The sequence below is a fragment of the Pholcus phalangioides genome, unplaced genomic scaffold (assembly GCF_987345545.1).
Source record: "Pholcus phalangioides strain wild (caught in Gottingen) unplaced genomic scaffold, Ppha-v1.0 ptg000015l_1, whole genome shotgun sequence".
NCBI classification, from domain to species: Eukaryota; Metazoa; Arthropoda; class Arachnida; order Araneae; family Pholcidae; genus Pholcus; species Pholcus phalangioides.
In genome coordinates, this window is record NW_028301608.1 from 54,206,254 (window position 1) to 54,230,600 (window position 24,347).

Sequence of the window (24,347 nt, forward strand, 5' to 3'; positions counted from 1 at the left end):
AAGAACCAGAACGATCGATATAGTTTTTTTGCAATGGAAACAGGAAGAATATCCTATACTACAGCAAGAATTCTAGTCCATGGATGTATTTTTCCAACTATCCATTTCGGATCCGAACCACCGTTCGCAGTTAAAGGAGGCTTTCAGAGCCAACTTTATGACCTTGTTCTATAAGAAGGAGACGATACTCCTGTTTCGGAGCTTCCGACGATTCCTCGAAGCCAGAAGACGGGATGTTCTTGAGAAAACGTTATAAAAACTGGATCGAAAAACGGAAATAACAGGCCTGTAGACCGTGGATATGTGCTTTTTTTCTTTTTTACATCTCTTTGCTGAACAAACTGTGAAACGATTCCGTCATGAGGGCGGTCAAGTAATGCTTGTGTATATATATATATATATAAACCTAGATGCCTCATACACACAAGAATATGACGATCAAATTTTATTATTTCAGTTCCTTGAGTACCGGCGATAACCGTTTCCCTGAGAGATCAGAAAGCTGTAAAATCCTCTTGGTTGTAGATTTTTTTTTTACACTCACGTGTTATAAAATAGGTTGGTCTCCAATCGTTCGACTAGACCTGACGGAGGCAGTTGCACGCTAGTAAAATTGGTTTACATTCCTTCTACACCCAAAAATCAATGATGTTTGGAATGAAAATCCGACATGAGAAAAGAAAAACGAATTATTTGAGGTTTATTCGAAAGAGGAGGATTTATTCGAAAAGAAAGTGCAGATGTTAGAAAGCGAGTGAGTTTATGCGTTGTGAATCGATGTTTGCAGTATTGATTCGGGAAATATATATTTGTATATGGTCCATATGTTCATGACAGCATTGGTGGTTGAAATGAATACCAATGAATTCCATATGCTGAAAATTAAGAAAAATTTCGTTTATTGGGTTATTTATATTTGATGAAATTTGAACTTTTTTAATCAGTTTTATATCAGGGAGAAAAACATCAATCCATCCGTTGGAGTGGATTTATTAAGACCGATGAAAAGTCATAACCGATGGTAAGGCAGATAGATTATCAAACAAAGCAATCTGTAAGGAATCTGGAATGCACTTGTGTTAGAAAAAGTTACTATATATAACCATTCCGGCAGATATTCTATTTATTCAGGAGGAAGCAGATACCACTCTTGAATGACTTTTTATAATGACCCATTGGGAAATCTACATGAAGTGATCCAGTATGCAATCCCTGGTGTCATTTTGTTGAAGTAAAATTGTAGTCATGTTGAGGGAGAGGGAGAGAGAGAGAGAAAACAGAATATAATGCAGAGTACTTTAGCAAAAAAAAAAATACGATACGAGATGTTTCACAAAAAACTCCTTAGCTTTGAAATGTCATATCTTGGAAACAGTGATAGATAGAAAGATGGAATAAGTAGCACACGTTTGTGATGTGGGTGGGCTTAGAAATTTAAGTGCAGTTGAGACAGTTTGAATAGTTCAGCGGTGAGGCATGTTTTCATTGCACATTGAGGGGGAGACATATTGTAGAAAAACAGCTTTTATATGTAATTCCACTCTTCACTTCAATCTATTCCTCGCTAGGTAAAGTGACCATTTCGAATTCATCACAATTTGAATTGACCTACGTCTGTGAAGTACAATATGACCTATTGTAGCGAAGGGAAAAGGAAAAAGGACTGTTGTGCTATCTATTAACCAAAAATGTAACTATTTTCACAAATACGTTGATTTGGAATTCCAGGCATGCCCATTGAGAAAACTACGCATTTCTAGGTATCTCAGTGTCTATGTCATTTTAAAGTAGGACGTCAAATAACGAGACCCCGGTATTTCAATTTTGCTCCTCCAAATTTCATTTGGGGAGTGAAAATTCTCCTTACATTTTCGGTAATTCTTTTTAGTGAAGTTATTTCTAATAAAATATACCACTCTTTTTTTATTAAAATTTTCGAGAGGAGTGAAAATAATCTTCAAAATTATTTCTTCAGATAACACCAATCCTGCACATCCCATCCTACAGCCCTGAATCCATTACCATACTCATATGAATTTTATTCGTCAGATCTTAGGAAAAACGCTTTAAATGAGATGAACATTGTCAAACCATACAACAGCGTGCTGGAGTTTTGAGTCTTTGAAATGGACTAACAATAGTCCTATCTTCCTTCTCATCAAGAAGTCTTAGCCTATCTGAATGCATATTGAGGACTCTCTCTCTAACGAACACAATTCTGTTTGTTCGTGGATTGTTTTATTCAATTCTGACTGATAAAATATAAAAATATATTTCCATCAAATAAATAAATCTGGCACATGCGCGGATTGTTTGTTTACATATACGTTAAAATTCACATAGGTCAATGATCTATCCTGAAGTTGGAGATGATAATATCATCCGAATAAAATGAGACTATTCAAACAGTTATGTACGTATAGCTTTTATAACCGTAGGGAATAGAAAAAAAATAACAATAGAAACAACATAGCGACAAAACACGAGATTCTTTTCGTTGGATGTTTTCACTGCATCACACGAATCTCCGCTAAAATTTTTTTGTTGATAAAACACACCTACATCGATGAAAATTTATTATTTTTTTTCTTCTATTTTCCAGTTTTTATCGTTAAAATATTTTTCTTGAGAATTTCTTTCTTTTTTTTTATTCATGTATATGTATTTTTCTTTCTTTTTCACTTTATTGCGGAGTTCATTTTTCAGAAAGCCAAAGAACTCGGATGGATGCCCGGGAGTAAGAATGTGCTTTTCTTTTTCATTATTCTCTGTGATTCTTTTCTTTCTTCAGAATTTCTTTCTCTTTTTTACTTCATCTCTCTTTCGCCTTTTTAACGAAACGTGCTGTGATAGAGCGATCTCCAGCAATCTTTTGCGTCTCTTTTCTACTAGGTTCTAGGTTCTTCTTTGGTATGAAGTGAAGGAGCCTTTGGAGATAAACTACCCATTGACTCTAAACGACCCGGGCTACGCGCCTTGAAATACAACTAGAAAATTTACTCTTTTTCTCCTTCTCTGGAGGCAACATCTTTTCGTGCTGGAGTATGATTTTTTTTTTGCCACACACACACAGTAGTAGCAGCAACAACAACCAATGCCTCTCCGAAGATTTATTCCGGAAATGATCGAAGAGTATTTTTTTATTATTATTAAGGAAAGGAGAGTAGAGTAAAAAGTAAGTGAGAGGTATACAGGAAAGAAAAATCTAGAAATTCTCTCTCACCTTGCAACTTTCCGCTGGATTCAGTTTCTTCCAGAATGTAGGCTTCTGGGTGAAATCCACTTTATCCAGTGGCAGATACACGTCTCCGATAGGATCATCTCGACTGAACCGGTCCCAATCGTACACATTCAAATGCAATACAGATTTCTGGAGTTTGTGCAATGGAAATCCTATATTGGATGACGTTTAAGAAATTCAGTAAAGTATGCGTTGAAATAAAAATATAGGAATAAACAATAAAAAAAAAACCGGAATGCTATTTGCATTTCATTTTTCATTAGTTGGCTTTAGAAAAGAAAAAAAAAATTAAAAGAAATTTTTTCGGGAGAACATTTAGATTGATAAGAAATTTCTTGTTTTTTGGTTAGTTTTTGATCGCCCTTACTCCTTCACTTTATTGCTACCGACGTGAATGAAGATAAGATAATTGATTAATTTAACCGTACACAAATATAAAATAATTTAGGGTAAAGCTGGCTCGATCAAACGAATACTTTAATAGATGTGATAATAAAGCTGATGAGTGTACCTAATTGATATTAACTTATTGTATTTTTTCTGTGTGCTGCGCATTTGAATTGAAAATTTTGAAACTTACATTAGCAAGCATTACTAGAAAAATGTCTCTTCAAAACCCCGAAATCCGAAAAAAAGTTTTTTAATTACCCCCTTACTTACACGGTATAATTACCGGAATAGTTAAAATATGCATATCTATCGATAGATTCACAGGAGTATACAGTGTCCTGCAAGCTCTGATTAGGCTATTATCTCATCAGTCATTCGTCGTAGATAAGTATGGTTCTGATTTTAAAAATGCTCAAAATGTGTGTTCAGAAATCACATTCTACCAGTTTTGAGATTTAAAATAGAGAGTATTTTTCTGCGGTCCCCCGTCTCTGAACATTCAATAAGAAAGTTGTTCCCCTGAATTTTCTGAGGCCGCCGAAAAAATTCCACGTTTCCAAGTGCAATATTCACTGGGAAATTTGAGTTCAAAAATCGGAGATAAATTATCAAAGAACAGAATAAACTAAAGCATAACGCTTCTTTTTCCATCATTTATATTCTTTCCAAAGTTTTCTTCGGTTTCTGAATTTAAATATCTCAGCTAATATTACCCTAAATTGGATTTTTTTTGTCGGCCACAGAAGAGACAGGGCAAAAACTATATAATTAGAAGTTAAAGGATACAGGAGGACCGTATAAAAATTTATGTATTTTTATTTTGCGACACACTGTATTTTCAATCTCAAAACTAGTACGGGGGATTGTTGAACACATTTTGAGCATTATTTTGTTTAATGAGCACTTTTTAATTATATCTGTACCTCTGCGACGAACGGTTTATGAGATATAAAAACGAAATTATATGACTTACAAGACACCCTGTATATTGGCTCTATATTAGGTGTTCCTAAACGTTATTTTCTTGAATGTTGTTCCTGTATGTTTGGGTGCATTAAAAAGAGATTTTTGTGGCTAATACAGTATGCATATAATAAGATATTTGTATTAAGATTATTCAATCAGAGAGATACACCGTTTTCTTCAGTTTTCTTTTCTTAATATACTTGTTTATTACTCAACTATATTGTGGTAAAGCTATAACTAGTGGTTTCAGATGTATGTAGTTTGTTTGAGAAATTATATCGTGGATCCATGACAGACCTATTGGTCGCTGAGCTCAATGTGCTCATTTAGTAAGTAACGGTTTTATTACCTGGATTTTTTATTTATCGTATTAACTGAGTTCGATTGTAAGCTTACCTAGTAGAAACCTGTAACTAGCAAAGGCTTGCTATGTATTAGAAAAAGACCTTGATGAGTGGAATTCAGCAATGGGAACGGGAATCTTCAAGACATGCAACTCTGCGATATTATAGTAACCATAAATTGAAAATTTTTAAGAAGTGTTCATATCTCGCTGAAAGCGTAAATGGATACCATTGTGTGTAAACATAGCTTCGGAAGTATAGTGATCGATGTAATAATTCATGCTTTTAGATAAATTAACATAAAAATTTTAGCTCGTGCGTGTATTTCAGCCATATTTCGAAGGTAATATGGGAATATATAACCCTGAATATATTCTGTATCAAAATGCATGAAAATTTAATTTATGTTCACGTTCACTTACCAAATACTTTACAATACATAAACATCAAATCAACAGAAAAAAAATCTTGATATAGCAAAGACTATCAAATTTTTTCATATTTATCACATGGTCATAAAATCTTATGTTCTAACAACATTTTAGAATTTATCCCTTTTTAGTATTGCGTCCAATGGGGGAAATTTCATGATCGATACATAAATGGAGTGAAAATTTCATTTCTGATCCAAGCTCAGATGCGCACAATTGCTATATTTTATTGGTATAACATAAATCGGATTTTCATAACGCACCCAGAAAATTTTCGATTAAATTCTCGAAGCATTTTATTTGGATGAAGATCTTGTTAGATATGTCTTACCGGAAGAATTTTATTATTCCAGCATTATTTGAAATTTCAGTTCATCTCTTTTGCCCCTTCTTTTTTTTCCAATTACTTATTTGCACATGCACTATAAAAAAGGGATATATACTCTATATTTGGAATTCATGTGGCATTGAAAAAAAATTAAGCTTTCATTTTCAATTCAATAGAGTGTCCTATGTAGAACAAATCATTGTAAATATATACAATTTTGTGATGATTACTTATAGCTCTTGAAAATTGCTTTCCGAAACTCAATTGTTTGTTTATTTTAACTTTAAATATATAGATTTTTATTTTTGAAATTTACCTTGGAAATAGAAAGTTTCGTTCCAACGAGGATCAAGTGTTCGATGTTTGACTTTCGTTTCAAGTTTCCTTTTTTTGTCTGGTAGAAGAGTGACTTTTACGTAAGGGTCACTTGTACCTGAAGTAACAAAATAATTATCACAAAAAAATCTAAATACATGATATATAGATAAGATAGTAAAATATTCATCATTACTTTATAATTGGAATACCTTGGAAAAATACGAAACACCATTTATCCTAAAAAAATCTTAAAAATAAAATTTCTGAACATATAATTTTTTTAAAAATCATAAAAAAAATTGAATTTCTTCTAAATTTTTTTAAAAAATAGCATTCATTAGATGTTTTAATTTCTTCAAATGATCACTTATTTTTGTGGCTATATATTCATAATACAGTCGACCCGCTAAATCTGATATCAACGATTCGAGCACACAGTACCTTTGGTGCCCGTGTGGCATGGTGGTAAGACGTTCGTCTACCATCGTGAAGGTTGTTGTCAGGGTCCCGGGTTCGAACCCAAGGGAGAATATAGATATTCTCCCTAACGAACTCGAGTCGACCACCGATAGACAGCGCCTTCACTTCCAACCCGTCTCACTAATGGCAGTAATTGCAATATATGGCCAGAGTTGGTGTTTGGTGAAGTAGCACACAGTATCCGATTATGCGGGGAATAATACAACTGCCATTTTACAACGTTAATATAGATTGTATATTGAAAACTGATGAAGAATTAATATTAATAAAAAGCTTCTCGAATAAATCAGATATGAAAAGAAAATTATATTTAATTATGATGATCATAATACTTAAGATTTTTACTTTTCATTAGGAAAGTCAGCTTCCTCTATTGGCTCATCAGAGAATATAAATAAAATAATTAAATGCACGGATTGAAGACAACTTAAATACTTGAAGTCCACTACACACCAACTCTCAATTTTTTTAAAAAATCTTAAGACACTTAGTAACATATTTTTCACTAATTTCAAATGTTTTCATTCAACGAAAACCATATGTGTATAGTGGTTGTGTGATTTATGTTAACAGTTAATGTGTAAAGCGTAATATTCGATGAAGCGGGAAAAGTAATTGAAATTATCACATAAAGCGGCAAATTTTAATATTGTCCCTATGAAAGAAATTTTGGTATTGGAGGAATTTATCCGTTAAGGTGGGATTTCTGTTTATCCGGTATGCTACTAAGCGGTTCCGACTGAGAACTATTTGTATTGCGACCGCTCGAAGAAGATATAATCGTTAGATAAATTTTTCTTCTTTATTAAAAACAAAAAAAAAGGTATAGTTTCAATTATTCATGAAAACATTAATTAATTACTTGGATAATCCATTTATTTAAATTCCACATTACAGGCTAAAATTAAGCTACGTAAACAGTCACGGGGGGGGGGGGTAAGAAACAGAAGTAAATGAACAAACATATAAGTGATCATAAAGTAAGATAAAAAAATAAAGTATAATAAATGAATAAAGCATATGAATCAAACCATATTCTCCAACTTTATACATAAACTTTGTAAAATTGTCTCGAAAAAACTCAAGCATATGAATGAAGAATTTGAGTTATTTTTAATGCGAATATTTCTAAAAAAAACCAAGTTTACTTCGATAATTACACATTCCGAATAGCCTTTTTGACCTTATATTAGAAGATGCTTTATAGCATCCAATTTCACTAAGAATTATAAAATGAACGGTCAACTCCATATTATTTAATAACATTCCAAAAAAACTGCAAGTGAAAGTCACGTCACTGTTGGATACAATTGATACAAAACAATTCGTTTAAGAATTTAACTGTACGGAAAACAAATAAATTTGATGAAGCGCAATTTTCGAAATCATCATTAGTTTGAAAAAAAAATATATAAAGAAAGAAAATAAATATAATTTTTTGCTTTTAAATGGCATAGAAAAAGAAAAAACATGAATCTTTGTGAAAACTCTTCTTCCTAGAACTTTGTTATCGATAACGAACAGCATGAAAAAGACAAACAAATACGAAAGAAAATGCTGGGCAAAAAAGGTGTCGAGAAAGACAGAAAGAGGAAAAAAAACATAATGAAAACAATGGGAGACAATGGCTCCACGAGTAATGGTCCATAAAAGGATGTCCTTCGAATTCAGTCCAACACAGATGTTCATTAATTTCACGAGGAAAACCCTCTTCCAAACTCTCCTTCATCCCGAGTGTGTTGTTTTTCTTTTTTGTTCTCATCTTGGACCTTCCTTCGTCTTTTGCGGGGACAGTTATTGAATTAAAGGACATGTTACGGCAACTGTCCAATCTCACCGTGACAAGGTTAACAATGTCGACTCTTCCGCACCACATCACCTCCGTTTCATGACACCGAAGTGAGAAAATAGGGCATCCTCTAACGATACAAATGCTTTAATCCTCGTCAGTCCTTGTTCTAACAAAGCAAGTTTCTCTGTCCAATGGTCCGTCTTGACTCAAAATTAAGCATTTCCGTAACTGACAAGATGGAGCTCAACGTACTTCTCGCTCTAAATATATCAATTCAATTCTGCAATTTTAGTGTTTAACAAACTGATATTTCCAAAATTTGTACACGAAACTTAATGTTCAATTTGTATATTAAACAAATATGTCAAATAGTATATAGTTTTCAGTGTTCTTTAATGTAAAAATAGGTTTTTGAAATTTCTTTGTCTTTCCTCGGACAAATGCTCATACTAAGCACAAGGTGAATAAGAATTTATAATAACAATGATAAAACTTTTTAAAGGAATTTGTATTAATTGTCTCCAATAATGGCGTGAATTAAATCTGAGAATGTTTTATAGAATGCTAATAATAAAAAAATAATAAAAATTCATTGCATTACAATGTCTGTTGAAATTAAATTCCATAATTCATCTCCTAATATAACTTCTAAAATGCTATTCGCAGTGTGTAATGTTTGAAATTACATTGATTTATATATATTTCACGGAATAATTCAAATATTCATTAGTATCTTTTACTGTTTCCATGATAATTTTAAACAGCTTATGTTTTAGTTTTGATTATACATATGTATAGTATTTGATTGATTTGATTTGTTTATTAATGATAATAATTTATGATAAAAATGATAAAAATTAAATATTTACATTAGTTAACATACAGTTTAAATTATCATGCAGTTAAATTTGTAGTGAAATTTAAATTTAATCATCAAAACAACGTGTTTTATCAATGAATATGGACTTGACAGCAGCAACCGAACCGAGCAGCAATTATTTAACCGAAAAAAACAACAAATCCATTGCGATAAAACAAGACAAAACCAAAATATGGAAATCGGACCCGATTCCTTTCAAAACCTTGAAAGTATAAGTTTCTAAAAACGCTGTATATAACCACCTCCCAATATAACGTTTGTTTGCTGTGAAACGAAGGGGGTCGTTATAATGAGCGTCGATTATATGTCATTCAAAATGTATTATGTATATATAAATATACGTACTTCATCGAAAAAAAAACAAAAACAAATTCAGAGCAATAAAACATGACATAAAACCAAAACAGGACCAGATTCTTTGCAAAACCTAAGTAGGATTGAAAAACCGAATCAGCGAAAAAAAGCCCTATTTAAATAATTAGAGGCATCGCGAAATGACTGCAATCCCGAAGAAAAGCTATAGCAAAATGCGTATCATTACGGACCAGGAGAAAGCAATAACGAACTTTATCCCGATTTAACGAACCGAACTTCTGAAATTTCTAGGGGAAAGACGTTGCTAATTAGAAGGAGCAGCATCCCCCTAGTTGACAAAATGACAAACATCGTTAATTGACCTACATGTTATCCGAACCTCACGCTAGAACAGACAGAGGAGAAGAAGAGAAGGATACATACTTGGATACTTATACTTAGTGCTTTTCTGTAGAAAGATTCGGTCCACAGGAAATGGGATTTTTAATTCCCTTTTCCTAATGTGTGTTTAATTCTGTTTAAATATTATCAGGCAGCTTAGCTTCCGTAATCACTTCCGAAACCGTCTGATATGTTCGCAACGATTTCCAAGAGATACTAAATCCTAATTTCTTTTCCGGCTGTTCTGGGAAATCCGTAAATTTAATCAGGAAATTAAATTTTGCTATTCTAGTTCGGACCGCGAAGCTTCACGTTGCCGTTCGCATCCTCCCAAGGGCTTGTACATCCAATATTAGGTATCGATTATGTTGACATTTCCAAATACCGTTCGTGTGCAATATTATGAGAGCAATTAATTTTGCTAATGAGCATGGGAGGGGGGGGGGGAGATAAGAAAAAAAAAGCTAAAATCGTTTGGAAAGAGAATTTTCAGAAATATCCAATTAATAAGATTTAATATTATTCAATAAGATTTTTCTTTTTTGATTACTGTAGACAAATGTTTCAGTTCTATATTAAAAATCATGATATTATTTTTCTGTAAGACAAGTTATGTTTGACATCCTAATTGAAGTCGAGTTTTGAGTTAATTATTATTGAAAATTTTTTAACTTTTTGACAAATAACTTGATTCGAGTTTCTCCTTGACTCGGATAAAAATTAAAAAGAAATTATTTGTGTGTTTAGCCTTTGATAAACTTTAAATAATCACGGAAAAATTTATGTCATTTCTATTTTAAAAAACGATGAGCATAAAATTACATTTCACAAGCACACACACATTCAAAATCAGTTTTAGTCTAATTAAATTTACGGATTATTTTTGGCTGTCAAAAATTTTGGAGTGTTACTTGCCGATCTTGGAAATCAATCTCGGAAATTTTAAAATGCTACTACTTTCAACATATAGGGTAGAACGATACGATGAACCTCTCCACTAATTACACTAAGTACACAAAGTACTGACATCTGGATACTAAGTGAAGAAAATTGGGTAGAAAAGTCACATTCCACTGTGAGGAATCAAACCAGAAACCTTGCAATTTCCGGCTTTGCGCTTTGCCATTAAGCTACAGAGGAGAGATGCTTTCTTTCCCAAAAACACTGTTTTCCTTTTTAGGGCTGAATGGGACTGCGAAATAGACAGCCTCCTAACTCAGGTATCCAGTCAGCTCTACTTTGAAACATACAGATTGTCTGGAAAATAACTACATTATCTTGAAAGTTATAATTTGAAGAAAAAACAGTGATAGAAATATTCTGAAACGTACTGAATTTGCAAATTAGCTACACATTTTTTCAATGAAAGGCTCTGCAGGGAATTTCATACACATGTACGAATTCTATCGTATTTTCCGGCATATAATCCGTAGCTTATATGTTAAGATAACGTCACAATTTCTTATAGTGTATGTACTTTAAAAGAAGGACCGCATCTTATTGGCAACATTTTCCCATGAAGTTGAAATAGAAATAATTATTTTAAAAACTAATTTGTAAAAAAAAAAAGTTTTTTTCAAGATTTATAGATAATGTAGAAAACGTGATAGATTGAATAAATGATGAATGGAATTTTTTAACATGTGGATTTTACGGCACTGTGGAATATTTGGTGGGGGGGAATTACAGTAGGCTGCTTATAGTAGCAGTTCCCTATTTCCCTTCAAACGACAATCACAGTTTTGTTGCGAAATTGCATATACTTTTACAGAACTGAAGCATCATGCGGAAATTCAGAATTGACGATTCAAGTGTGGATTTTGTTAAACATGCAAGTACGTAAACACAAAAAAATACATGTTGGAGCTGAAAATGGCGGAGAAATCGACCATGTATGTGTAAGTAGAATCCCAATTTAACACCACCATTTATTTATTTCGCTGAATTATGGTCTGAATTTACGATAACGAAATTGGCGTTATATCGATTCACTGTTGAAAAAGTGTAAATCTCTATGCATGGGAAATTTATTTACTGAAAATTTCTTTCTCTAAGCAGCGTTAGCACAGAACATCGGGCCACTGTAACGGGGTTCGACTGTATTTTGATCTGAGCATTTATAACTGCGGTCATCAAAATTCTCAAAATTTTTAAACTTAGTGGCTTGAATAAAAATGCACCAGACAGTGCATTTCTATAACTAACCGCGTTTTTGTTATTATCATCTGCACCTTCACTTTTGTCTTTATAACTCATACAATATGGTTATAAATCCACTTGTTGCACTAATGATTTCATGGGTGTCCTTAAACTTCGAGTTTCAGTGGTCTGGGATGGGACCTCTTAAGAATTTGAAATTGATGGAAGAACAAACGATTCAAGAATAAATGAAAAAATCATTCTAAAATAAATGAAAAAATCATTCTAAAATAAAGGAAAAAATCATTCTAAAATAAATGAAAAAATCATTCTAAAATAAATGAAAAAATCATTCTAAAATAAATGAAAAAATCATTCTAAAATAAGTGAAAAAATCATTCTAAAATAAATGAAAAAATCATTTTAAAATAAATGAAAAATCATTAAAATCAATTAAAAATTATTCTGCCAATTTAATGAAAGAAGTAATTGCAGATGAATAAAAATTCAGAATTCATGAGGGAGATAATTCCAGAATGAACAAAAATTTAAAATTCACGAATTATTGAGAATTTAGTATTTATGAAAGAGATAATCTCAAAATTATGGAAACTTTCAGTAATTTCGGGCCATCTATTTATTCGGTGCTCCTGGCTCAGGAACTGTTGACCCACCTTTTAAAATAAAATGAACTGGTTTTACTAATTTCTCAAAATAAACATTTCGTCAATCAGAAACACTTTTTGGATAGCGGCTGTGAAAAAGGTTAAACACACCTGATATAGACGGTATGTAACTTGTCGAATAAGTTGTGTGGAGGACGTTGGAGAACAACATAACAACATAATCTACTTGAGTGGTCACATCAGAGAACTAACGTTCTATTTTTATTTTTGTCACAGTATCATCCATATACACCGCCATACGAACAGTGTAAAAAACTCACAGATCTATTTAAGATTCTTAGAATTCATGTCACGGAAGGGCGAATCATAGAGAACTTGTATTCCCATGTCATAGTCCTAACACAGCCAGGACACGTATGAGCCAGTCAAGTCATCGGTACATCCAGGCATTTTCCGTCTCATGACTCTGGTTTGCCTCTGGGCATCAGTATGTATAGAACACACAAACGAAAATGCTATCCAATGTTGGCGAATTTGAGAAATTTTGTTGAAATTTTTTCCCCACATTTAAATGTACACAGTCTTGCGGGGAAAAGAAAATCACTCGATTTTTACGTGCTGCAATCGAAATCCAACGTGCCCTGAATTTTTTTAGATCCGAAATTAGCTTTTACCTCCAATAAAATTTTCTTCTCCCTATACAGAAAAAAAAAATATTTTTTGCCATTCCAATTTTTACCTTAAATTTGAATTTTTCTCGAATTTTTTTTTTTATCTGGATTAGCTTTTCTTCCATTTCTTTGGTTTATCTTATTTTCTTTTGGGATTGGATTCTACCCTTTTTTTCAAGAAATCTCTCATCATTTTCCGTCTCTCTGAAGATTTCTTATTCGGATATATTTTTTATATTCTTTTATATAAGAGAAAAAATTCGCTTGATCCAGGGTTTACATTGATCTCTTATTCTTTCGGCCGCCGCTGAACAAACATGGAATTCGGAAATAAAAAAGAAATACGAGGACAAGACTAACATTGTCTGAATAAATACGATATGCATTCACGCAGAGTTTTTCTATGTTTGTAGTTTTAATTGTTACAGATTTTTATATCCAATTCGTAGTTAATTAAAGACTTCAAGCATATGGAAACCGATTGCAGGTATTGTATTATGAATTGAATCGGTGTTCTTAACTCATGGCCCCGTGGGTCGAATGTAGCCGTTCGAGATTTTTGCCGAAGTTTGCTCCCCGACCAATTTTAAGAAAATATCTACTTTACATTAAAGGGGGGGGGGGGTGGATAAGTTAAAGAAAAAAAAACACGCTCCCAACTCCGAGTTGTACTGCGGTATTTATAACTGTTAGGTGTTTTCCCTAAACTAATTCGTAGGGCTCGGAACTCAAACACTTCATTTGATATATTTTGGGAGAGAAAATTCAGCATCCCTTCAAAACGAATACATAATTACAGAACAGCTGTAATAATGAAAGAAAGAATTCCAGAACCCATTCTGTATTTCCAAAATACGGGGGGATTATAAAAAAACTATCCCGACATATGGGCCCCTAACTATCATACCATTCACAGAAACTAAATGAAATTTTGGCATAAGGTATTTTGAGGTATGCGCTCAAGAATGATATGGAAAACAACAGTGTCGCTCTAACAGTTACGGTTACAGTGAGAAAACTTCGAAAATATCAAATGACAACACCAAGTTTTTTGTATTGGAATGTTATCTCCATACTGAAAAACACTAAATAGCGTTGGAATGGCACCTGTAGCACGAAAATCCCCGGAGCTAGGCAAGGAAAAAGTAAAAAGGACTTTGCCGTGCACCAGAGCATTAATGTTCGTTTCATTCGTCACACCGTTTCTTCGGCTGAGATCCCAGCCTGATTAGTCCTCCACAAGGTCATGTGGAAAATTTGTGAAACACAATAAAATGCTTTATTTTATGCTGCTTCTCTGTCCTTATTGGTTGTCCTCACTTTTAGCCTATCTACCGCCGGTGATTTTCATGCTACAGTTGCCGTTCGAATGCTATTTAGGGTTTTTCACAATGGAGATCACATTCCAATACAAAAAACTTGGTGTTGCCATTTGATATTTCCGAAATTTTCTCACTGTAACCGTAACTGTTAGAGTGACACTACTGTTGTTTTCCATATCATTCTTGATCGCATACATCAAAATACCTTATGCCAAAATTTCATTCAGTTTCTGTGAATGGTATGATAGTTAGGGGCCCATATGTCGGGATAGTTTTTTTTATAATCACCCTGTATTTGTGATATGCAGTTTGCTCAAATTAATTGAATAATGGATAAATGGATACCACACTTGAACGAATAAAATACTCTGGTACAAAAATTTCTCCCATAGAGACAATGTTAAAGTTCCCCGCATAAGGGGAGGGGGGGGGTTGGTGCACGATCTTGGCTTCTCATGCTTTCCTGTGAGAAAAATCTCGTTCCATTAAGGAAAATTTAAAATTTTTCTATTCACTTTAGGCACTCAATTTTTTTCTTCGAATGCTATGAATATTTTTATACAATTTAACACAAGCTTTTAAGAATTTAATTCTTTGTTATTTTTTCTCGAATTCCAAATTCAACATGCAACTTTTCAAAAATCACCAGAATGTACCCATATTTTGTGCCATAAAACAATTTTATACATATGATTTAATAAAAAATAACTACTAATACTACTAATGTATGCAGCACCACAGTCGAGAGACAAAGTTTCAAGACATTTGAACGAGTGGTGTTCGTAAAAATGTTCCTTATCTAACAAAAAACTTTGGTTTGAGAAAAGAGCATTTTAGTGGAAAACATTAGCACATTTAATGCCTTCCAGCGGTTTATATTAAAATATTTTAAAAATATTTTTATTATAACTAGAACAAAAACTTGAACACACATGCAAAAAGCAAAAAAAAAAAAATCATAGTATTTGGAAATGGAAAATTTGAAAATGTGTTTTTTGGATGATTTGCGTGCACCAACCCCCTTTGAACGACTTTTTATTTTAAATCGAATATTATGCTTCACAAGTCAACTGATAATACAAATCAACCACTGTACAAATAATGTTTTTATTGAATGAAAACTTTTCTAATTGATGGAAAACGTGTGATCAAGTTAAGATTTAAAAAAAAACATTTGAGAGTAGGTACTGGCCTTCAAGTATTCAAATTGTCTTCAATCACGTGAATTTAATTACCTTATTTTTGTTCTTTGTTGAGCCAATAGAGAGCATCAGCTTTTCTAATGAAAAGTTGAAAAATCTTAGGTAATGTGATCACTGTAATTAAACAATTTTCATTTCAATTTTGATGCCTGATTTTTTCAAGAGTCTTTATTAATATTGATCCTTCGTTAGTTTTCAATACAAAAACTGTACTAGCGTCGTAAAATGGCAATTCAATTATTAGCCGTGTAACCGAATACCGATTAAATGGGACAGACTGTAATTTCTGAAATAAATAATTATGTAATTACTTTTAGAATCAATCTCAGAATTATTTAAAGAAATAATTTTGTAATTATTTTTAGGAACGATCTCAGAATTATTGTGACATATATAAATTTACAATTACTTTCATAATTACTATTTATAATTAATTTCAGAATTGTTGAAAAAAAATTATTTCTTAAGTTGAAAAAATTTATAGTTAGTGAAAGAAATAATTTCATAATTACTAACTTCAGAATTGATGAGAGAAATAATTTCATAAAAGTGAAAATAGTTTTATTTCGTGATAGAAGGACAAAAATTAAAATTGATGAGAAAAATAATTTCCGAATTGGGGAGAGAAAAAAATTCAGTATTTCATTTAAAGAAATCGTTTTATAATTGGTGAGAAAAATGATTCCAGAATTTAGAATTTCAGAGTAAAAGTTTCAGAATTTCTGAAAATTAATAGCTATTTATAACGAAAGAAATATTTTGAGAATAAAAGAAACATTTTAAATAAAATTTAGTGCCCCTGATTAATTCGTGGCCCATCGGCTCATTATTTAAGACGCCTTGTATATCAGATATAGTCAGTCCTTGTGAATCTGTTTTTACCATCTTAAAATTCTAAATACTACAGTATGAGCTGGTGGCTCACGGGCTCCATGAAAAATTTCAATTTAGACCGCAATATCTGAAAGGTTGAAGAGCCCAGAATTAGATCGTTATTTTTCTAAATACGCCAACATGATTATTTTAGTTCAAAAGGCTGTAATTCAAAAACTAATTTGCTTTTCGCATTTTTACAACACTTATTTCATGAATTAAAAATATCCTTCCTAAACACCTTGCAATAATGTTTTTGATATTTCAACACTAAAGAGCTGATAACTCCGCAGATATTAATGCATATCGTTGACGCTTGGCTATATCTAACACCGAGACAGATGCTCAAGGCTAGCTACCATCAATCTATTTTAGGCATGGTTCTTTTTTTTTTATTGTAGTGTGAGTACCTCCACGTTGATAAGTGTTTTTGTGCCACTATTATTTCTGCTGTTTTGGCAACGCAAGTTTTATTTTTGTGAAGGCTCATACACAAACACACACCTAGGTGAATGAGATATGGTTGGCGGGAAGCACTTCTTTATGCTCGTTATCTAGTTAGATTAGGTATACGTCGGGGCGTTGTGAGAATAAGAGGTGGGCTCGGTGGCGACAAAAAGAATAATTATCACTGTATACATTATGTTCCCGATTGGTAGATGAATTACATATACTACGTAACATGTAAATGATAATTATTGTTACTTAGTTTGATTTTTTTTAAACTAAATTCTTTTGCCACATCAGTTTTCGTAACATAAGCAATTTATTTATCAACATAAGAGAAAACTGTGTCCCTAATACAGTAACACGATTGGATATACAGGGCATGAATAATTATACATCTCTATATAATGCGATGTACGTATACACTGGGTGGCTCCTTAATTCCCTTGGCAGAAAATTATTGGCGAACCGTTGATTTTAGAGCATACTTCCAATTAGAAAAATTATCCAAATAACGTGTGGAGCTCAGGTACGCCATTCATGTTGCAAGGAATTATATATAGTTATTGAAATAAAAATAAACAACTTTCTATATGTCTACTACGTGCTCATAAACCTTAATTGGAAAGTTGTTGCCTTGTCTTTCTTGAAGCCAACAAAGAAAATTCCACGTTTCTAAGTGCAATATTCGCTGAGATATTCGAACTTAAAAAACGATGCAAATATGGGAAAAACAGCATAAAAATAAGCTTGTTCGTTAGTTTCGATGTTCTTTCCCAACTTTTCTCCGATTTTTAAATATCTCAGCGAATATTACCCTATGAACCTATTTTTTTTCAAAAGAGATAGTGTAATTACTTTCTAATTGTGATTTTAGGACGGTGCTCACAAAAAGTTATTTTATTATTTTAATAACTATACGACCCCTTGCAACATGAATGACGTGTCTGAGGTCTACAAGTAATTTGCATAATTTTCTTAATTCGAACTATGCTTTCAGGATCAAATATTCACCAGTAAAATGCGGCAAAATTAGAATTATGAAAAATTACCCTATATATCCTTGTATACACCCTTACGTTTTGACCCGTTGTTGAGAGATATAAACTTGCAATTAGAATTGGTATTCCAAAAGTGCGCTGAAGGTTGTATACGTACTTTTGCTGAAGGTTGCATGCGTACTGAGATAAAAAATTTTATACCCTGTCACACTGTCCTATAACTTCCAATTAAAAAAGTTGTTGCACTTTTCTGTTCACAGCTCATTAAAAAATTTCAATATTTCTGAGGACAGTATTCGTTGAGATATTGCTGGTCAAAAAGTAAGAGGACATCTCAGAATTTATAAAATTTTAATAAATTGCAAAAGAATATGCCAAATAATTTCTCGCGTTTATCACGTAACATATGCTGTTCTTTCACTCATCTTCAGCAATGTTTGAACACAAATATTCCGGCTAATATTGCACTGAATGATATCGCACCAAAGAGAGACAGAACAGCAACTTTCTAGTTGAAGTTAGAGGAAAGGGGAGATTGAAGGAAAATTAAATTTTCTATCTCAGTATTCATATTAGGGCTCCCTTGTACAAAAGATTATATACCTGAAATGGGCAATATTCGTTGCGATATTGTTAATTTAAAGTTAAGACACCATCTCAGAATTCAGAAAAGTTTTAATAAACATGTGTCTTCTAAAAAAATATGTCTAAATATACGATAATCTATTGAACTAAATTGGAATGCATGAAAATTGAATTATGACTGTTTTTCCCAAAACATAAATTTCAATCAGGACATTTGACATATTTTCACCTAGTCGCTTTTTCAAATAATATTTCGTTATTTAGAGTATTATTAAAGCTATCAGTATTCTGCATGGATACTTTCGTATCATCTGAGAAAATCTTGGTTGAGAAAATATATGATTCAAACATCAAACAAATATATTCCAAAATTAAAAAAAAATCGTATAAGCAGGTTCACATGATCCAAACGAATGCAGACTATTTTCAAAAAGTTATTCAATATTTCAAAGAATAAAACCATTGCAAAGTAATCTCACGAACGTCAACTTTAATCTCTCAGTAAGTAAACCATCAATGTATTACTTATTTCGTAGAAAAATGAAAATTATCGGTTATTGGAGTTGGCGCCTGGAAATTTTCATTTATCAAAAGTGGATTTTTTTCTTCTGGTTTTTTTAGTAGGAAAACAAAAATGAATATTACTTCGCAATATAAAGTGACAGCAAGGAGAAGAAAAACAGGAAACACCGGCGATATTTTCCAAAATCAATAACTGCTGTGAAGAGATGAATGGTTAACGGAAAAGTTATTTAGAATGATATTGAGAGCGTTGTATCTTTTGTTTTCTTTTTATCCTCGAACTGGCTAACTTGACTACTTTTTCTTCGTTCATAGAAATTTGGGCTTTTCTCATTTCTTTATAAAACATGTGAGTCGGTGATAAGACGTAAAAGAAACGATGAAATAATTTCCATTGAAACATTCATTTACTTGTTTGCTGATGCTCGCTTTTTAGCAAGAAGAGTCCAATTGCAGTGAAACAAACATTTACTCAGTTTTCGTGACTATTTTCAATTTCGTGAAAAAAGTTAATTTTACAATCGACATTATAATTTAAAGCTTTTTTTGGAGAGATATTATATGTTTTATAAATGATGAATTATTTGAATTTTACCCATTTTTGACTGACGTTGCATTTGCTTTGTTTAATTTATTTTTAATTAATTTTCCCTCAAATTTTTATATGGAACGAATATTTTTGGAAATTAAAAGACCTAAATAAATGCCACGGTATTTTTTAAATTTTACTTAAAGAAAATTGATTTTTTTTGGTTTTTATTTATAAAAATAATTAGATAATAGATTAATTTATAAAAATTTTATCTTAATTTTCGATCTGAAATTTTTTTTCCATGACCATGAACAGAAATGGTTAAAAAAAGTTTTTTCTTTAAATTTTTTTTTGTCACGTGAAATATGAGGTTTCTCGATATCATAACTACTAATTATTTTAATTAAATGAAGGTAATTAATTTGAATAAATTAAAAGGTAATTAATTTGAATAAATTAAAAGGTAATTAATTTGAATAAATTAAAAGGTAATTAATTTGAATTAATTAAAAGTTAATTAATCGGAAATTTGCATGCAATTACATAGAAAAACATAGAGTTTCAACTTTGAATTGACATAATTTTGGAACATAGACAGATGGAAAGATGGACCAATTGGGATGTTTATTGGGCAGGCCTGAAATTTTTAATACACCGGTTTGCAAACTAATTAAAATTCAAGGTGTAGACGGCACCACAGTCATTTTCCCAATTTCTTTTTGTGGGCCATTTGGGGATTACTGTTTATAGCAAGGGCATCAGCTTGAATAGTTCATCTGTGAGTTACATGCATGAATTGCAATAGAGACATTGCTGGAAAAAAGTGGCTTTTAACTTCATTCATCACTTTTTTCGCCTCCTTGCTCGGCAATATGCTACCATTTCGAATCCATCGCATTATAATTTGATCCATGTTTGCAAAGCACAATATCAAGCACCGTTTAAAGGACTGATGTGACTATCAGCCAAAATTGTGACTAATTCCACGTACTGGCGTAATCGAAATTCCAGGCCTACCCTTCAAACGAAGTATTTGTTTTATATTGTTACCTGTTTTTTTTCTAATGTATGTCATCTCAAAGTCTTTTTTATTTTCCCGTTAGATAAAAACTAGAATATCGGTTCTATATTAATTTTAGAACTACTTATCATTTATATTCTATCTATAAGATGTTGTTTTCGAGGAATTGTATGAAATGCCTCACCTATGACATCTTTAGCTGGTAGATCTTTTCCCTGTATTATACGAAGAGCGAGTGTTGTAGAGTAAAAATCATATTCCAGACTGAACTGTATCTTTCCAGCTGGTTCGACTATTTCGCCTTCTTCATCACCGTCTCTTTCATATTCATCCTGTAAGAAAAATTGTTAAAAATGGAAAAACCATGCATTTCACTTAATCAAAATGAGATTTTACGAGAAAACAAGAGAAGAGCCAGCTTCTTTTCGAAATCTTCCCTTTTATAGAAGCGAGTTGATGCCATAATAATGATCAAGTTTTCTGACACATTTATTACGGGAAATATTAATAGGCTGTAGAAATCGATAAGGAACCATGAGACTTTATTGAATTCATTTTATTAAATACCAAAAAAATTAGCAGAGTTCCAGTGAATTATTTATTAAATTATAATATTGCCTGTCATTTACAGTATGCGCATTGAGATAACGTGTTTTTTTTATCATTCTAACATAATTCGGGCTCTTCACATAATAATACAAGCTATATTTGCGCAATACATTTTATTTTTTTTTCTCTTCATATTAACAATCTAGTATATTTTTTGACTATAAATGACGATCTTAAACATAGATTTGAGATAAGGTAATGATATATTGGCTGTCACAGTCTTACGTTTATATTATGGAAATAAATCGGTTCTTCGTACGACATACATGACATAAATATCAATAGTCTTTTTTTCAATGTTATCTTAAAAAGCCTTGGGAAAAAATAATCATATATAATTACTTACATAAATCGCATTCAACGTATTACACTGCAATAACTATGGAATATTATTTTCTCACAGCAGTGATGTCTAGAAATTAAATCAAATTGATAATAGTCATAAAAAATCGACTCAAAAAAAAAAGATTTTATTGGACTAATGATTTTGTTAGAGTACGAGAAGCAGTTGTTACTGGCCATAGTAAACCATGAAACACTTGAAATAGTTTCGACAGTATTGTTTTCTAGCTGATGTTGCAAGAGATTACAAATACATACCCTTACAACAGAACATAGTTTTAGCTTTTCGTCTACGGCATTTAGAGATTTGGCACATAAAGTAAGGAAAAAAAAATGTCTTGTTTTTTCCGTGTTTCTTCTCAACGTTTCAAGTTTAGTGAACCATATTTAGTAATTATAATCTCTGCATTCTCCTGATAAATTTTCAACACAATGGTCCACGAAAACAAGAATTTTATTTAAAAGGAACTATATTTCTTCAGGAATCCAAATATATTATACATAAATCCCAAACATTTACTAAGAAAACTACACGTGATTATTTTTCGCGTACAGTATGCTGAAATCGGGTGTCTGGCTCTATATCACATATTGATTGATACAGTCGACGTTCGTTATTACGCCTCCATGGTTCTACGGGAAACGGACTTTAAATTGGGAGGTCTTTGTATCAAAAATTAAAAAAAAAATTCGCATTTGGACGGAATAAAAAAATAATAACTTTATTCATAGATAATAATGTGAGCAAATACAATGAAAATGCATCAAGTTAGAAAATAATTTTAATAATAAAGTTTTCATATTTAATGCATATAATACTTGCACTGCATGCAAGTGCTTATGAATCAAATTCTGCAGTATTGAATGTCAAGGGCAAACATGAAAACTAGAAATCGCGGTTTTTGTACATTTCGTTGCAAAAAAAAGAGGCAGGGAAACGATGAGTTCAAGCCGTTGTATTGGATTGAATGGTCTTTGTTAGTCGTTATATGGGATTGAACACACATGGATGAATCCCATCCTGGTAGTAATAGGAACATTTATTACTTATTGTATCAGTCGTTATAACCGAACAGTTGCAATAACGCGTGGCTGTTATAATGAGGGTGTTTAAAATTTTATTATATATCGAATATGCGTTACGATATTAGTCCAATTTTTCACCGCCCTCTTGCAATAACTTGAAACTTTTAAACATTTCAAAAGTAATTAAATACTTCTTGAAAGTTTTTAATGCCAAGAATTCGTATTAGAGTGCTTTATAGCTGGAAGCTATCTTAATCAGCTACTATCTCCGGTGAAACTAGTTAAAACTTGTATCGATTTGCTGCTCTTAATGAAATTCGTCCAGTTGTTCGATGGCGAACAGATTGACTCTAATGGCGAACTTTAATTAACATCAGTATCATCTCTTCTCTGTAAAACTAGTATTGATTGTAAATTCTTAGTAAAATATATAAAACCTGTCGTTGACCGGTTTGAGTTACAATAGAGAGTTTAGGTCCAGCTTTCTGAGCAGTTCTGAGTGGTTCGAACTTTTGGTTTTCTGCGGTTATCGAACTTCAAGTCGCGAATGCAAGTTGGTCTCCCCCATTTAAAAAGTTTCTGAGCAGAGGGCAGGCAAATCTTTTACACGTACTGTACTCACATAACTTAAAAATTCGGGCACTTGTCATTTTTAGTTCAAAATATGGGAGGCAGATGCCAGCACCAGTATAACGACTGCAATGTAAGAAAAAGTTGCTCGAGTGACGCAATGCTTCAATGCTCATCCACCACCATGAAGACTGCTGTCAGATCCGGGAGTTCGATCCCGAAAAAGGACATAGACAACAAGTTCATTACCATCGATCTGACCACCGATCGATGGTACCTTCATTTCCAGCCAAACGTAATATGATGTGTAGTATATTGTTGTATGACCGTATGACTGGAGTTGGTGTGCAGTGAAATAGTAAATACCAGTATAATACGAAGAAACTTGAGTAACGGAGTGATTAGATGCGATAATCAGATGTGTGAATTTTTTTTGAAATTTCATTCTACATTCGCCATATAATAGCACCAATATTGTCACAGTTGGTTTTGCAAAGTCGAAATTCTGTTGATAGTCTGTTTGTGCATCTAATACGGTATAATCCCCATTCACGAGACTTTTTTTTAACCTTCACTCTTATCTGCAGCTGTCGGTCAGCAGGTGCCTCAGCCTTTGTTGTCACGTATTTTTGCCATTTTGTCCAATAAATTGTTTGTTCTGCAAAGTAGAAATATCCACGTGCTCATGATTGCTGTAAAAAGATACAGATTCGCCGAAGATAAAACTTCTCAGAAGTTGGCAAAGATTGTGTATGTAAAAAGTAGTAGTGCTGTTGATGAGAATTCAGAGGAGGGGCCTTCCAAGTATTACGCAGCATCGATGGGGGGTTTCCGATTTGTTGACAAGGGGGAGGGGGGGGGGGTTGGATTATGCTTACGTCATCAACCGCCCTTTATGAAAATATGAAATATTCTTAATGGCATCTTACTCGGTGCGCCAAAAACGAGAAAAATCTTTCTCTAGTTTGTGGACACCTGAAAACTAAGATTCTC

At 32.4% G+C, this 24,347-nt stretch overlaps 1 protein-coding gene across 1 annotated transcript in view; it reads right to left on the minus strand.

The window, feature by feature from the left end:
• The window catches only part of LOC149076243 (synaptotagmin-7-like), a 158,206-nt gene that overhangs the window by 22,235 nt on the left and 111,624 nt on the right, over positions 1-24,347 (minus strand). Inside the window, exons 4-6 of the mRNA XM_089243815.1 lie at positions 20,992-21,139; positions 6,017-6,133; positions 3,224-3,393 (exon numbers count right to left, since the gene is read on the minus strand). Of these exons, the coding sequence (XP_089099941.1) occupies positions 3,224-3,393; positions 6,017-6,133; positions 20,992-21,139 (435 nt within the window). The remainder of the gene's footprint in view (positions 1-3,223; positions 3,394-6,016; positions 6,134-20,991; positions 21,140-24,347) is intronic.